This window comes from Lissotriton helveticus, chromosome 3_1 (assembly GCF_964261635.1).
Source record: "Lissotriton helveticus chromosome 3_1, aLisHel1.1, whole genome shotgun sequence".
NCBI lineage: Eukaryota > Metazoa > Chordata > Amphibia > Caudata > Salamandridae > Lissotriton > Lissotriton helveticus.
This window is the reverse complement of record NC_136061.1, coordinates 185,330,138-185,344,771: the sequence shown is the minus strand read 5'-3', so window position 1 is coordinate 185,344,771 and position 14,634 is coordinate 185,330,138. Positions and strand designations below refer to the sequence as shown.

General features: G+C 44.7%; 1 protein-coding gene across 1 annotated transcript in view; it reads left to right on the top strand.

The window, feature by feature from the left end:
* The window catches only part of VPS37D (VPS37D subunit of ESCRT-I), a 150,141-nt gene that overhangs the window by 126,086 nt on the left and 9,421 nt on the right, over positions 1-14,634 (top strand). The window contains exon 3 of the mRNA XM_078679570.1: positions 9,732-9,814. Coding sequence (XP_078535696.1) covers positions 9,732-9,814 — 83 coding nt within the window. The remainder of the gene's footprint in view (positions 1-9,731; positions 9,815-14,634) is intronic.

Sequence of the window (14,634 nt, the reverse complement as noted above, 5' to 3'; positions counted from 1 at the left end):
CCCCTCGTCTTCTTCCTGAGTTTACTGTTCGGCTGCCATTTCTAGTATGAGGTTTTCTCCCAAACAACAATTCAAAAGGGCCAAACCCCATTGATTTTTGTTCAAGAGTTCTGATCGCAAATGAAACAAGAGGGAGTTTGCGATCCCAGTTTCATTGATACTTTATCTTAAAATCGATTTTATGGTACTGTTATACTGTTTAACCAGTCTGTCAGTTTGTGAGTGATACACAGCTGTCAGGATCTGGCAACTCCAAGGAGCTTACAGACTTCCTACATTAACCTGGACATAAAAGGAGTCCCCTGGTCAGTCAGTAGTTCAGTAGGGAACCCTACTTGTGAGAAAAATGATACCATAGCTTGAGCCACTGAAAGGGTAGTCATGCTGGTAAGAGGAATAGCCTCTGGATAGCGGGTGGCTTAGTCCACTAGTACTAATATGTACTGATGTCCTCTGGCTGAGGGTAGGAGGCGCCCTACCAAGTCCATTCCCACTCATTGTAAGGTTATATTGATTATAGGTAAGGGGTGCAAAGGAACCTTCTCATTCGAGAGGTTCACTAGTTGACACCTGGTACAAGAAGTACAGAATCTAGCGACTTTTTTGTACACTTCAGGCCAATCAAATTTCTCTAACAGATACTTAAGTGTGTGTTCCTGTCCATAATGTCCGCCCACAGCCTGACTATGAGCTATGTGCATAGCCTGTTCCTGGAAAGCCAGAGGTACAAGAAGTTCTATATGGTGTTCTGGGCCCCTCTAACCCTATAGAGGAGTCCTCTTTTAACACAAAAATACGGGCCTACCTTGTCGGGGTCTTCTTCTTGTGCCTGGTTCCAAGCATTCGTCAGGGTGCTGTCGTCCCTGTGCTCTGCTCTAAAGCTCTGAGATGGCATATGGCTGTGTTCTAGGGAGTTGAAGACCGGTAACATGGGAATATAGGGATTCTCTGTATGTTTCTCGTAATTTTCTCTTATCTTCTCTTCTCAGACCAAGATACCAAAGACTAGGTCAGTGTTCTTTGTATCGCAGCTGTATAAAACAGTACTTTTTGTAGACAATCAGACTCTGGTGGGTCAGGAGGGTTCTGGTATTCTTCGCTAGCTATTCATCGAAGTGGGGAAGATCCGTGACCAGGAGGACCTTCTCAGGAAGGGATGGTACCACTCCCACTTTTCATACATGTGGGTCTCTGTCTATTTCTAATAAAACCTCTGCTAGGGGGGTATAAGCTAGCCATGAACACCTGAGATGTGCATCTGTTCCTCATCATGAATATGGCTGAGCGGGACCAACTCTCTAGAGACAATGGTATTGTGGCACCCTGTATCTACCAGGGAACCTACCGGCCTACCATTGAGATGTATGGTCTTCTTACAGTGTCCCCGGGGTCCCCCTCTGGTAAGTACTCTACCGCGCGATAGTACAACTTCATTTGGTTCTACACCATCGCTCTTGAGGGGGCATTTCCTGGCAATATGACCCCACTCGGAACATTGGAAACACTGAGGTCCTGTCTGGGTATCGAAGGGGGTTACTGGAGATTTTACTGAATTTTTATTTGCTCCTGGGATCTTACTCTCCCCTGGTTTGGAATAGGTCTTGTGAGCGTTAGGAGGAATTTTTACAGATTGCACCCTAAACTCTGGCGACCTATGGTAGGCACAAGCGAGCTGTACAGCGGACTGTATCATTAGGTGGGGGTGTTGCTTGAACGAGGTCCGTGTATTAGCAGGTAGAGCCTCAAGAAATTGCTCCGGGTATTGTGTTGAATACTTTAGGTGAAAGATAATATTTTAAATTGGGTGAGGTGGTATTTTACATTACTAGTCACTAGTACCCCAAAATCCAGCTCCACTCTGCGCATGTAAATGACGTCCTGTTATCCTATTCCGGCCAGATTGTCAGTGGAGGTTCTGTGCAATCCTCAATGGGGGGGACGGGATGTAGATGTGTGTGTTTTTGTGTGTTTGTATGTTTGTTCGTGTGTGTGCGTGTGTTCGTGTTTGATGGCATGTATGGCTGTAGATACACATGCTCTACATACTCTGGCCATCTAGTGTTGGGTCCGGACTCCGGAGCTGTGCATGTTTAATTTGAATACGTCTTTTGAGTCACGAGACCGAGTGACTCCTCTTGGTGATACTGCGCTTGGGCATCAACTTCTCTGTTTCATTGTTTTTTTTTCTCTCCGTCGTCTGTTTCAAACGTGTGTGCCTCTGATGCCTGTTTCAACTCCGTTCGGTAGGATTCTTCAGTTCTTTTACTGTTTACAATGGTATTGTTTCGACCGTGATTTTCACTTCTGCGCTGCTCTCAAGTTTTGTCAGTTTATACTTCGACCTCTGGCCTTCAGGGTACTGCCTGTCTCGGGCCTACTCCAAAGTACACTCGTTTCCATCGAAGATGCCCTTATGATGGAATACACACTCTTCAGATTTTGCCCACGTTGCCACGCGAAATAGCCACACTTCGATGAACACCTTATGTGCAACTTGTGTCTTTCGCTGGACCATCGTGAAGCTGACTCTTTATTTATTTTATAACTCATAAAGCGCCCGAATCATCCCTGGAGGTGTATCTCCGTGCTGCGGAAGTGCAACAGTTAGGAAGGAGAAGAGATTTCAGAAGAGCTCAGTTTTAAGAGTATTTGAAGTAGTGGATAGTCTGGGCATTTCCGAATGTGGCTGGGAAGTTGATTCCAGTAGGAAGGGGCTAGGTAAAAGGATTCCCCACCTGTGCCTGATTTCTTAACACGAGGTTCCCGGAGTAGCGACTTAGAACCAGAGCGGAGTGTTCTGAAAGGAACAGGTAAACCTATCTGCTAAGTAGCTAGGTCCATTGCCATTTAGTGATTTATGCACAATACAGCAGTTTTTAAATCTGATCCGCTTGCGGATTGGCAACTTGTTTAATCCTTGAAGTAGGGGGTAGAAGCGGTCCTAGAAGTAGTCCTAGCAAGTCCTTTTGGTCCAAGAAAAACCCTTTATGATCAAAAGGAGTGTTGATTGGAAATGTCTTGCAGAAGCGAAGATGACACCCTGGCTTTTTCAGCGAGGAGCACGCCCAGGAACAACCAGCTTCAAAGGACAAACAAGGGGTTCTCTCCCCTGATGAAAGCTCTGGTTCTGACGTGAGATCGATATTGAAAGGCGTATCCTTCCATCCAATCAGCATGTGAGTACTATGGCCCCTGACCCTGCTACAATAACCAAGCAAGCCTCCAAAAATTCGCATACAGAGATCGCCTGACCACCACTGCCTTCTGGCCATGGTCAGACCCGAAAGACTGTTTCAGATGCCCTGCCCTCTGGTTGGGCACCGAAAACTGATACCAAGCCTTCTGCATCGACCTCTTCGGACAGGGAATATCCTTTGGGATCGAGCCGGCAACCAACCACATCTACTTTGGTACAGAGCAAAAAACTCTGTTTCACACCAAAAGCTTTGGTCCCGAAATTACGGAGCTGAAAGCCTTTAAGTCTTCATTGGCTTTCATGTCTCCGGTTGAACCCATTCTCAAGAAGATGAACATTTGATAATAGAAAATTCTGATCCAGGAAAGTACAGGATGGATACTTGCTTCACCACCACCGAAGAGGCACCCGTCCTTTCAAGAGGAACCAGACAGCACTGTCCCTCAAAAAGGAAGATGAAGGTCAAAGCCACCAAGCCTACACACCCGGGTCCTCCTCCACCACCCCCTCATCACGCCCTCCTTCCCCACCTACATCTCTACCACTGTTCCACTTGATACTTTCCCACCAAGGTCACTAGGTACAGATGATGGGGTAGTTACAAGGACCATTAGGGGATCCTAACCCATGGGATGCATACACCACTGATCCCTTTACCCCAAAGATCTGGGTCTATATCTCCCCTCCAGAAGATGGCACTTCTTTTCAACAAGTAGTTGCTAGGGCAGCTGGTTTCCACAATGTTGAGCTGGACAAAGAGTCCCTAGAACAGGACTTTTTTGTTTGAGACCCTCTCTTCCATGCATGGAGACACTCAGTATTTACCCATGCTTCCTGGCATGATGAGCCATGCTGAGATTTTTAGCTCGAGCCTAGCGCAGCGCGCAAGCGCTTCTCTAGGAGATGACCTTTAGAAATCGGTCTGTACTTTTGTTACAACCATGCTTGTGCTGGCATCCACCTTGCGGGAGCGAGCAGCGGCGCGCAGCGGCCATCTGTTTAAAATTAGCGTGGACAGCAGGAGGCGTGCGCAGCATGTTTTCTTTAATAAACACTAGCCTAGCGCTTGCGGGAGAGAACAAGGGCGTGCATGGTGCCATCTGTTCTTGATCATGTTTCTTTCTGGTAGCTTTAACTGTTCGTGCGTGTCCCATGGCCTCCAGCTTGCGGGAGCGAGCAGGGGCGCGCATGGTGCCATCTGTTCTTGATCCTATTTCTTCCCGATTGCTTTCACTTTCGAAGCCGAGTAAATTTAGCAATCCTATTTTTCTGGAATCTGTTCTCTAACAGGGATAGGCTGCAGTGGACAGAATCTCCTGTAATATGCTCGCTACAAGCTTATTGCTGCATGCAAAGCGGATTCGCATTCCCCGGTATTTATAACCCTGAAATAAATGGAAAAAACGAGCATGTGGTACTTCGTTGGTCGTGTGCAAAGGTTTGGTCCCCTGCTTGGCTCGGAACACATTCTAAAGATACCTCGCAAAACTATGCCCTTCCTTGCGAATTCCTCCTTCACGCATAAGTTACTCATAGCGCCCAGGGTAATGGCGAGCCACCGTCATGCACAGCCGAATCACATGCCTGCAACCAGTTATGACAGATTTTTTCCAGTTAAGCGTTTATAATTTTGGAGAGTGCAGGAGCTCTGTTAATGCCCACAATTGTATGCACTTAGAAATCAAGTTTCAAAAAAAATGCATTTCGTTTCCACCCCGTCTGAACACAAACACTTTTACACTGTCACAGCAACCAGCTCTGTAAGCGTTCCCTTTTGTACATTCTTCTTAGAAACACAAATCTGGCTCCCTGGCATCAGTTGCTGTAAACACGGTAACACATGCCCAAACTAGTCCTCACTCACAGCTTTAATTCACTGGCAGCGGCAGAAACGAGTTCAGTGTTTATCCAATCCTCTCTCGCTTCTCGGCTGCCTCGCTCTCTGCCTTCAAAATCTGGTGGAAATCCCTGTTTGGTGTAGACGTCTTCACACCTAGCCCATAACTTTCAATACTTCTCTCATAGACTAAAATACACCTTCTGCTTCATACTGTTACGGCACCGTAAGATCACTGCTGGCGCGAGCGCCAATTGGGATTAACTCACGTCTGTTTACCCCTCCCCCCACCAGAAATGCGCACATACTTCTTCAGCGTTTTACGCTTGTTTCACGGGAGTTAGTTTTAATTTATGAATAAAAAAAAAAAGGATTTCCTTTAGCAGATTAGCTATTTGTCTTACAATAACATGCTGCTGTGTAGTCAGGGCTCAATAGAAAACATATTGTTGTAGAAACCAACAGCGGTGAAAGCATCCTATGGATTTGTCAGATTTGGTAATCCAATGTCACTGGTAGTTGATATTTGTTTTATCGACCTCGGAGGGATGAAAAGCTGAACGGCCATGAGATTTCAAACCTGTGACCATAGGGTAAAACAAAGAGTCTGGCAAAGCCAATAGGTCTGGCAAAACACTTAAAAGGTCCCAAAGGCGAGACCTATTGGCTACGTCAATGCTTGTTTAAGAGCCCGTCCTCGCCTGAGTTATGACCCCACATGTAGACAAAAAAATGCAAGGCGGCTCCTTCTGACCCACTCTTTATCTGGGGTCAAGTTCCACCGGACTCTTAAGGTGCCCCCACACACGGAGCAAAACCTACTGCAAAGGAGTGACTACCCAGTCCTTCCCCCCCGATCATCCCACATCTGTCTGGATCAGACTACAATCTTTCCACCCAGTCTGGTAATCCATCACCACAGACCAATGGGTACTAGCCTAGCGATTATCCAACATGGCTATTTTCTGGAGCTCATTACCACACCACCTTATATCCCTCCTCGAACTCGCAGGTTATCACAAGATCATCTGACCCTTCTCAAACAAGAAGTCAAAGCCCTTCTTCTCAAAGGAGCTATAGAACTTGTCCCGCTTTAACAGCAGGGATCAGGTGTATATTCTCTATTTTTTCTCATTCCCAAAGAGTATGGGTCACTCAGACAATCTTAGATCTCCGACCCCTCAACCAATACATCCTATCAGAACATTTCCATATGATTACTCTACAAGCAGTTATTCCACTTCAAGGGCGACTCTGTGGCAACAGTGGACCTAAAGGAGACCTATTTCCATATACCAATACATCCTGCATGCTGCAAAAACCTCAGATTTGTCATAGCGGACAAACATTACCAATTCAAATTTTTTGGAGTGACCCCAGCATCTTGAGTTTCCACGAAAAGTTTAGCAGTAGCTGCAGCACATCTGTGAAATCTAAGCGTTCACACAATCCCCTACCTGGGCGATTGGTTTATCGAAGCCAGTACCCACCTACAGTGTCAACAGTACTCTCAATTGACAGTGGATCTACTTCATAGACTAGGGTTTACAATAAATGTCCCCCAGTCTCAACTTCATCTTCTCCAAATGCAGCCTTACTTAGGAGCAATTCTAACACCCTGTTATGGCTACCGTATCCCAATTCCGCTTGAGTTCCGAAATTTCAGGTAACTCTACCACAGTTCCAACCAAACAAATCTCACAGCTCAGACGGTGATGAGTCTGTTAGGAATGATGGCCTCTTGCAGTGCAAAAGTTCCCTATGCAAGGTTGCTCATGCATCCCCGCAGCAATGTCCAGCTCGCCAGTGGTCTTAATCACAGGGTCACCTCGGAGATGTAGTGTTGATAGACTGCCGCACTCACCGGTCTCTACAATGGTGGAACCCCAACAACCTGCTACAGGGGTGTCCTTTTCTAGACACTGTTTCTCTCCTAACACCCACTACAGACACATCTGAGACGGGTTAATTTAGCCAACACTTTCATTCGGTTACACCTAGATGCAATGGCTGCCTACCTCCAAAATAGACAGCATCTCTCACTGTTCAAAATACCAGTCATTAAGGCATTCATGGACTGTATGAAAAGAGTCATTCCTCCTCTGGTTCCTCCAGCACCCTCTTGGAGCCTTAACATTGTTTAACTAGCCTCATGGGTCCCCCTTTTGAGCCTCTTCACTCCTACACCTTCAATTTCTTTCTTGGAAAGTGGCATTCTTAGGTGCCATTAACTCACATTAACGGCATATTAGTGAGCTCCAGGCTTTAACCTTAGAAGAACCATTCTTCCAAATACATAGTCAAGCTGGTTCTTCATACTAATCCTAAATTCCTAGTCTCTCAGTTTCACCTCCATTGAGCTCTGTTTCTTTTTCCTAACCCGAATTATGTGGCAGAAAGAGCTCTTCATACTTTAGATGTAAAACAAGCACTCATGTTCTACATAGATAGATAGATAGATAGAACTAAAACTTTCAGGAAAACAAACCAACTATCGGTAGCCAGTTAACCTCATAAAGGCAACCCTATATCCAAATCAGGCATAGCCAGATGGATAGTCAAATGTATTCAGACTTGCTACATTAAGGCTAAAACACCTTTACCAGTTACTCCCAAAGCACATTCCACTCATAAACAGCGAGCTACTATTGCATTTTTAAGAAATATTCGTATAGCTGATATTTGTCAGGCAACTACATGGTCTACCCCACACACGTGCTAAACACTACTGTGTGCATGTTTTAGCACGCCAACAAGTCAATGTAGGTCAGGCTGTGCTGCGTACCCTTTTTCAAACAACTGTAAATTACATAGGCTAGCCACCGCTTCTAAGGAGGGACTGCTTTACAGTCTATGCAGAACATGTGCACCTACAGCCACACATGCCTTCGAACGAATTATGTTACTTACCCTGTTAGCATCTGTTTGTGGCATGTAGTGCTATAGATTCACATGCGTCCTCCCTGCACGCCTATGGCTGTTGTAGTTACATTATATATTTATGGGATACACTTAAATTTAGCATGGACATCTTGTTCTGACCCACTCTTCAAACTCCTTACACACCCTTTCACAACTTTCACTGCGGGAAAACAATCTAACAAAGGAGTTGGTGCCCATGCACAGTATCACTGAGAAGAGGAGTCACTCTGTCTCCTGACTCGAAAGACTTCTTCGAAGAAAAACAGCTTGCACAACTCAGACCCAAAACTAGATGGCAGGAATGCACAGCATGTGAATCTACAGCACAACAAGTACAACATGCCACGAAAATATACATATATTCTCTTGTGTAAGGTTAGTAATGGTAGTCGTGATGGATTTGGTGAGTCAGGCGTCCAGAGAACTCCGTGTAATCTTGCAGCCCTTGTAACTTGCACATATTAGGATCTGTCCCACACTGAGTGCAAATTTGTACCTAGCTTCTTCAAATGTGACAATATCTGCTTCATATTAATCTCTTAATGTTTGACATCCAACTACTATTCACCCTGCAGCCACCACCTCCTGTCTGAGTGTATAAAAGTGTGTATGATCCCGGATTTCTGCTTCCGATTTTAAGGGGACCCATTTCATATTTTTTTTTGACAGCTGCCTAAGGGTTTCTCTGCTAACCCATCTGTGGTCTGGGCATCAAATATGAGCTTTCATTCAATTACCGGGTAGCACCCTGCCAGAAGTTTTGGCTCTCAATTGGGTGCTTTTTCTAACCACTGGGGCAAATACTGCAGTTAAAGTGCCAGGAAATGGTCCATGAAATCTGGGAGTGCAACTCTGCCCTAGTCTTACACAAGTTTGAGAGGTGAATTTATTCCTAGGGCAGGCTCCAGCCCACACCTATGTGTTCAGCATACCATCTTTTGGAATATTGTTCTAGGTAGCAGACTGATTACCTCCTGAAACGCATATAGGTATCTAGGGAGCAGTGCCATTTTAGAAAACACTACACAGCCCATTAGGGACATTGGAACGGCTATCTAGAAGGAAAGGGATTTACCTATTCTTTGAAGGATCCTGTCAATGTTAAATTCGAAATAGTCCTCATGCAATTGTGTAATATATTTCACTTGAGATTCTTGCTAATATATGACATGTTCATATGCCAAGCAATGGTATTGGGGCTAGATTTGAGCTCCCTTTAGGGACAAGTGTCCGTACCAAAGCAGGAGCTCTGCTTGAAAATAAAAGCTACATAGATGGTTGAGCAAGAATTATGATGAGGGAGTTGGCTGAGATACTGCTACATGACCTGTGCAGGGGTCAGAGCGGATATAAAAACTGTACCTGGGTTCAGTGCTGATACACAAGGATAACTGAGGGGTGAGCTCACTTCTGGTAAAGGCATCATTGATTTCATTACTTATGGACGTGCTAAACTTGCATCCGTAGCTGATAAAATCTGTATTCTAAAAAAAAATGTTTATTATGGATAAAGGCGTGGCGGGTGATGTTACGGACACTAGAGCTTTGCTTTATGTCAATGCTGTAGGAGTTGTAGGTCAGTACTAAAGCAAGAGATGTGCTTCTAGAAAGGCTATAGATAGTGGCACGAGAGCTGTGCTGGTTTTTAATGACGATTTAAAAAAAAAAATTGAATGCTAATTTTTATTTTTTTAAAGCTCTAGGAAACCACTCTCTGCGCACTAAGGCACAACCTCTGAACAAAGTTATCCTTACTTGTGTTTTCTTCTCTTTTAGAAATGCATCTACAGACGTGGAATCTGCCCACTGCCCTCTGCAGTCTGCAAGATGAGCTGGATGTCGCCGAGTTTGAATCCGAGGTGAGTGCAGATGCCTGTCCATGTTCATACTGGTCGTGCTCAAGGCCCTCAATTTCTTTTTGAGATCTGGATTTGATAGACCTATAATAAGACTGGCAAATTTTACAGCTACTGTTTCTTATTTTAATTTTACATTTGTAGGTCTGGCCTAGAGACCACCTTAGCGGTCTCGCTTACCTCTTGCAATTTTTTTAATATGCATAAGTAAAAGACATGTACATTTGTTCACTGAATGGCTTAGGGTCAGCCCTCTTTATCTATTGATCTTTTCAGCAAACATTCATGTTTTGCTTCCACCCAACACCGGATACATTATTGGGTAATTCTTACCCCTGCCTCCATTGGCTCTCCGCCTAAAAAGAAGTGGGCTACAGTGGCAGGGCTGTAGACCAATACTTTACTTTGCTAATGTTTTTTTTCCATTCTTTATCCCTTTATCTATTTTTTTTATGTTGTAGCTACCCTCCTATGTTGAAACTGTTTATAGGTTATTGGTTGTTTAAGGGTATTGGGTTTTCCAATGCTTGTTATATTAGAAGTCACACCAGTAGTATCAGGTAAAACAAGAAAGTGATGGGTAGAGTGCCTGAATTCATCTTGGTGACTGGTATTTACTGTGGTACACATTCCATTCTGTTCTATTGCTCATTTTGCCACTACAGATTGTGACCAACCATATGCAAATCTGCCATGGGCCTACAACAGTACGAACAGCCCAGTTCTGTCTGCAGAGCCACTGCACCTAGCCCAGTTTCAGCCATGTTGGTCCTCGCCAGTTACATATTTATTATAACTCATCCAATATAGATATGGTCTTGTACCTAAATACTGAGGCAATTGACAGTCTGTGATAAAACTGATAAACTATTTGAATGCATAAAAGATTAGGGCACATGTTGGTGTATACAATATTGATATCATACATGTGGCTACCTTAGAGCTTGTGGTATCATACACTGCTTAATGTAACTTTCTTGCTCTCCCTCACTCTAACCTAGACTGGAATAGTTGCCCCCAAAGATGCCATCTTTTTATAAAGGAGGCCAGCTTGATCCACCCCTCTCTGCAAGGTCATCTTTACCCTTACTTATGCATCACTAACTATATCAGACTAACTCTTATATTTTCTGCTCTTTGCAAGACGCATGGAATAACTTCTCCTCCACTCCGTCATATTTACGCTTTGCTCTATTACTACTCTTGTAGTCATTGGATTAGTGTTTTTCTCGGTTTGGATCTATTTACTGATTCGGCCAAAATAATTGACAGCTAACCCTCAGTAGCCTCGTCTGCCTTGATTGGGGAACTTTCATCCAGTATATTCTTCTCCTTTCTGTGTGGGAATCCAGCTGAAGATGTTGAGGACAACCGTGGTACAGGAGGAGACCATCAACTTAGTGTCAGAAAAACTAATGTCATATCTAGGTAAGCGTGATTTGGGACTTGGCACAGTATCTATTTTGTCATCGCTTATTGGTACCGATGTATGGGTCCCTGTTCCTGTTCCAGAAGTGTCAACCACTGACTTAAAATGTAATCCCTCCAGGTGCACATACTTTGTGGGAATGCACCCAGTGACAAGATCTGAAGTCCTTTGTACTGTTAAATAGCTATCTAGAAGGGAAGGAATTTGCCTATTCTTTGAAGGATCCTGTCTATGTTAAATTCGAAATCGTCCTCTTGAAATTGTGTGATATATTTCACTTGAAATTCTTGCTAATATAGGACATGTTCATATGCCAAGCACTTGTATTGGGACTAGATTTGAGCTCATTTTAGGGACAATAGTCTGTACCAATGCAGGAGGTCTGCTTGGACTTAAAAGCTACATTGATGGTTGAGCAAGAATTGGGAATGCACCCAGTGACAAGACCTGAAGTCCTTTGTACTGGTGAACAGTTAAAACTTGGTAAACTTCTTACTATATCACAGTGGATTATTCAGCCCTCAGAGCGCCACAGAACAGGATCAAAGTTTTATGGTGTTGTGCTTACTGAGACAAATCTCCCACGGAAATCTATAAACCTAGTGCCGTTTGGAGTTGGAATTTCACTCCTGCTAGGGTCTCAGTACACCCTGTCAAGGTGTTACTTAGGTCCACTGTGGCTGCATCAGATGGCCTGGAAAAATTCATACCTTAAAACAAGTACCCAACAATAGCACCTTTCAATGAGATTTCCTCATTCTGTGAGGAAAAGAGCAGCAGTGGATTCTAATGGGAGAAGTAGCATTCTCCCATTTGCAGGTCTGGTAAACTGGTAGTTAGCCATTGTTGAGAGAGGTTGAGAGAGGTTGAGAGAGGTTGAGAGAGGTTGAGAGAGAGAGAGAGATGTGTGTGTGTGTGTGTGTGTGTGTGTGTGTGTGTGTTCAGTGCTGTGTTGGTTATGTGAGAGGTTGGGTACAAGAGGTTTGCAAAGGGTATTCAGAATGGGTGTGTAAAGGGAGTAGATACAGTTATATGTGGAGATGGGACAACAGATGCATATGTGTAGATGTTCATACATAGTAAGTCTTTTTGTTTGTTCCTTACACCTCTTTTGGTTTATTTATATCAGAACAGTCCTGTACCACCACAGTCAGCCTTGTAGTGAAATTGAACATATTTTTTAGTCCAACATGGATCAGTGCAGTGCCTTTTACAACACACAAATTGAGAGTACAGGCCAGAAGCCATGATACGGTCTACAGCTGTTCCTAAAAAGCAGATGTCAGTTGTAAAACCTTATTCTGAACAAAGAAGAGAGAAAGGGTATTTTGTACGGGAATACTCCTGGTACCCTTAAAATGGAAGAATCAAACCATAAGAGGAGTACACCCTAGAGACGGGTAATGTCTGTATAGTCAAAAAACGAGGTAACACAAAAAGACGAAGTTCTCCTTTTTTAAGAAGACCCCTCACTCACCAACCTAGTTGGTAACATGCTTCATCATTAGGGTCCCACCCAAACAGCTGAGTGCTGTTCGGGTGTGCTACGACACCTGATTACAGTGGAACAGGTGTTTTTTAAAGGCAAGTGAGTGAATTATAAATTGGCCAGATTTAACCCCTTTAGAAAAAACGTTTATTCTGGAGCAACTGGACAATGTTAAAAGGTTCTTAGCAATGCCGTGCTAGGGTTAATTGACCTTCGGTATCTAAATAGTGGAAAAGTGAAATTAAAAAGGTCTACATGTTTCAACCGCTAGGAGGAAGTTTGCAGGTTTTCGTCAGGACTAGTGAGTGTGGCCAGGGCGGTCTACACACGCTAAGGTGTGCCCTACCCTTGGTCACTGTGAAGCCCAACCGTGTACTCACAGTTAGGTGTTCCCTTTCTCAATTGTTGAAAGAGAAAATCTGAAAAGAAAAACAAACAATCGCAAAACATAATCAATTGCATAACAAGTGTCTAAGGAAAAATGTGCTCCTCTGTTCACAACCCGTGCTTATCAATGTGGAAATATACACGGTGTGTTCGATGACCTCCAAATGGAAATCACGCATATAATGCCACATATACTCTGCGGCACTGATGGGCATAATCAATAGGACATCCGTCCATGACCATGCATTACAACCCACTGAAAATAGTAGTAAAGTGAGTGTCGGCGCACTCGTACAGAATCAAAACTACACGGGGGAGTTCAGTTGTGCAGGTCGCATAGTAACTCCCAAACGATATTCAACCTGTGAATATCTTACTCATCCACACTGTTAATTTTCGGAAAGTGCCGGTGTCTACGCTCTCACACCACTCAGTGAGTGCGTTAGATGGGTAAAAGCATGCACGCTGGTAACGGCGTATACAAAAGAAATGCTGTTGACGGAGGGTGAGGAAAACAAAGGGCTTACTTAAAACGCAAAATCGCGTACCTCATGGAAGCCGGGGTCGAAGTACTGATGCAATGCACAATCTGGGAGTAAGTAGGGAAAAATGGGTTAGTGCTTAAGAGTAGGGCTAGGGGTGGAAAGGGTATTGAATCAGGCAAAGCGGTGCCCTCCCGCATCATGCCAGAGTACTCACTGCGTGGAGACCAGTCACCGGCTGTTACGCCAAGCCTAAGACCTGTGTCGGCGCCCCGAGGAACACCGAAGGGACCTCCGACTGCTGGATAAATATGCAGCGTTTCCTGGTACGCGGCTGGGGGCCAAAGAGAGGCACCAGCCTCAACCTCCGGGGCTACCTCTAAGCCCTGCGGTGCACCACTGCCTTCCTGCAATATTCGACAGTGACATTCCAAGCAGCACCAGACGTCTGAAGACGCATGCTCAGCCACCATCTGAACCCGGGTCAGAAGACTCATGCTCAGTCGCCATCTGAATTGAAGCTAGTGGGCCGGAAGCATTCAGAGCCGACACATCCTGACCCAAAGCATTCAGAGCCAAAATAGACCGTAGCGCATCTCCATGTCATACCTCTTTGGCTCCATCCAGACCGCCATCTGCAGCTGCATCCTCCACTGCTTCTGAGGATTTTGGACAACCAATCTTTCAGCTGCTGTAAGAACCTAAGCAGCAATGGATCCAATTCCAGCCTGGATCCTAGAAAGACCCAGTCCCTCAGAAGAGGAAATTGACTTTTGAGGAAGTCCTCAATCCTCCTGTGGCACCCACTCCCAAAATACCTGAGACACAACAGGGCTGCCTCTCCACTGCCTCCTGCTTGTCCTTCTCCTCCATTCCCACATCCTCTTTCTACACCTTATCCTTCCTCCCCTTTGCTTCCTGTGGGTTCTCCTCAACACTCACCAAAGTGTTCCTCACGCTCTGGATGGGGACAGTCCATTGCTACCCTGTGAACCTCAAGACCCTACTTCTCGCCCAAAGGGTCTAGACCACTGGG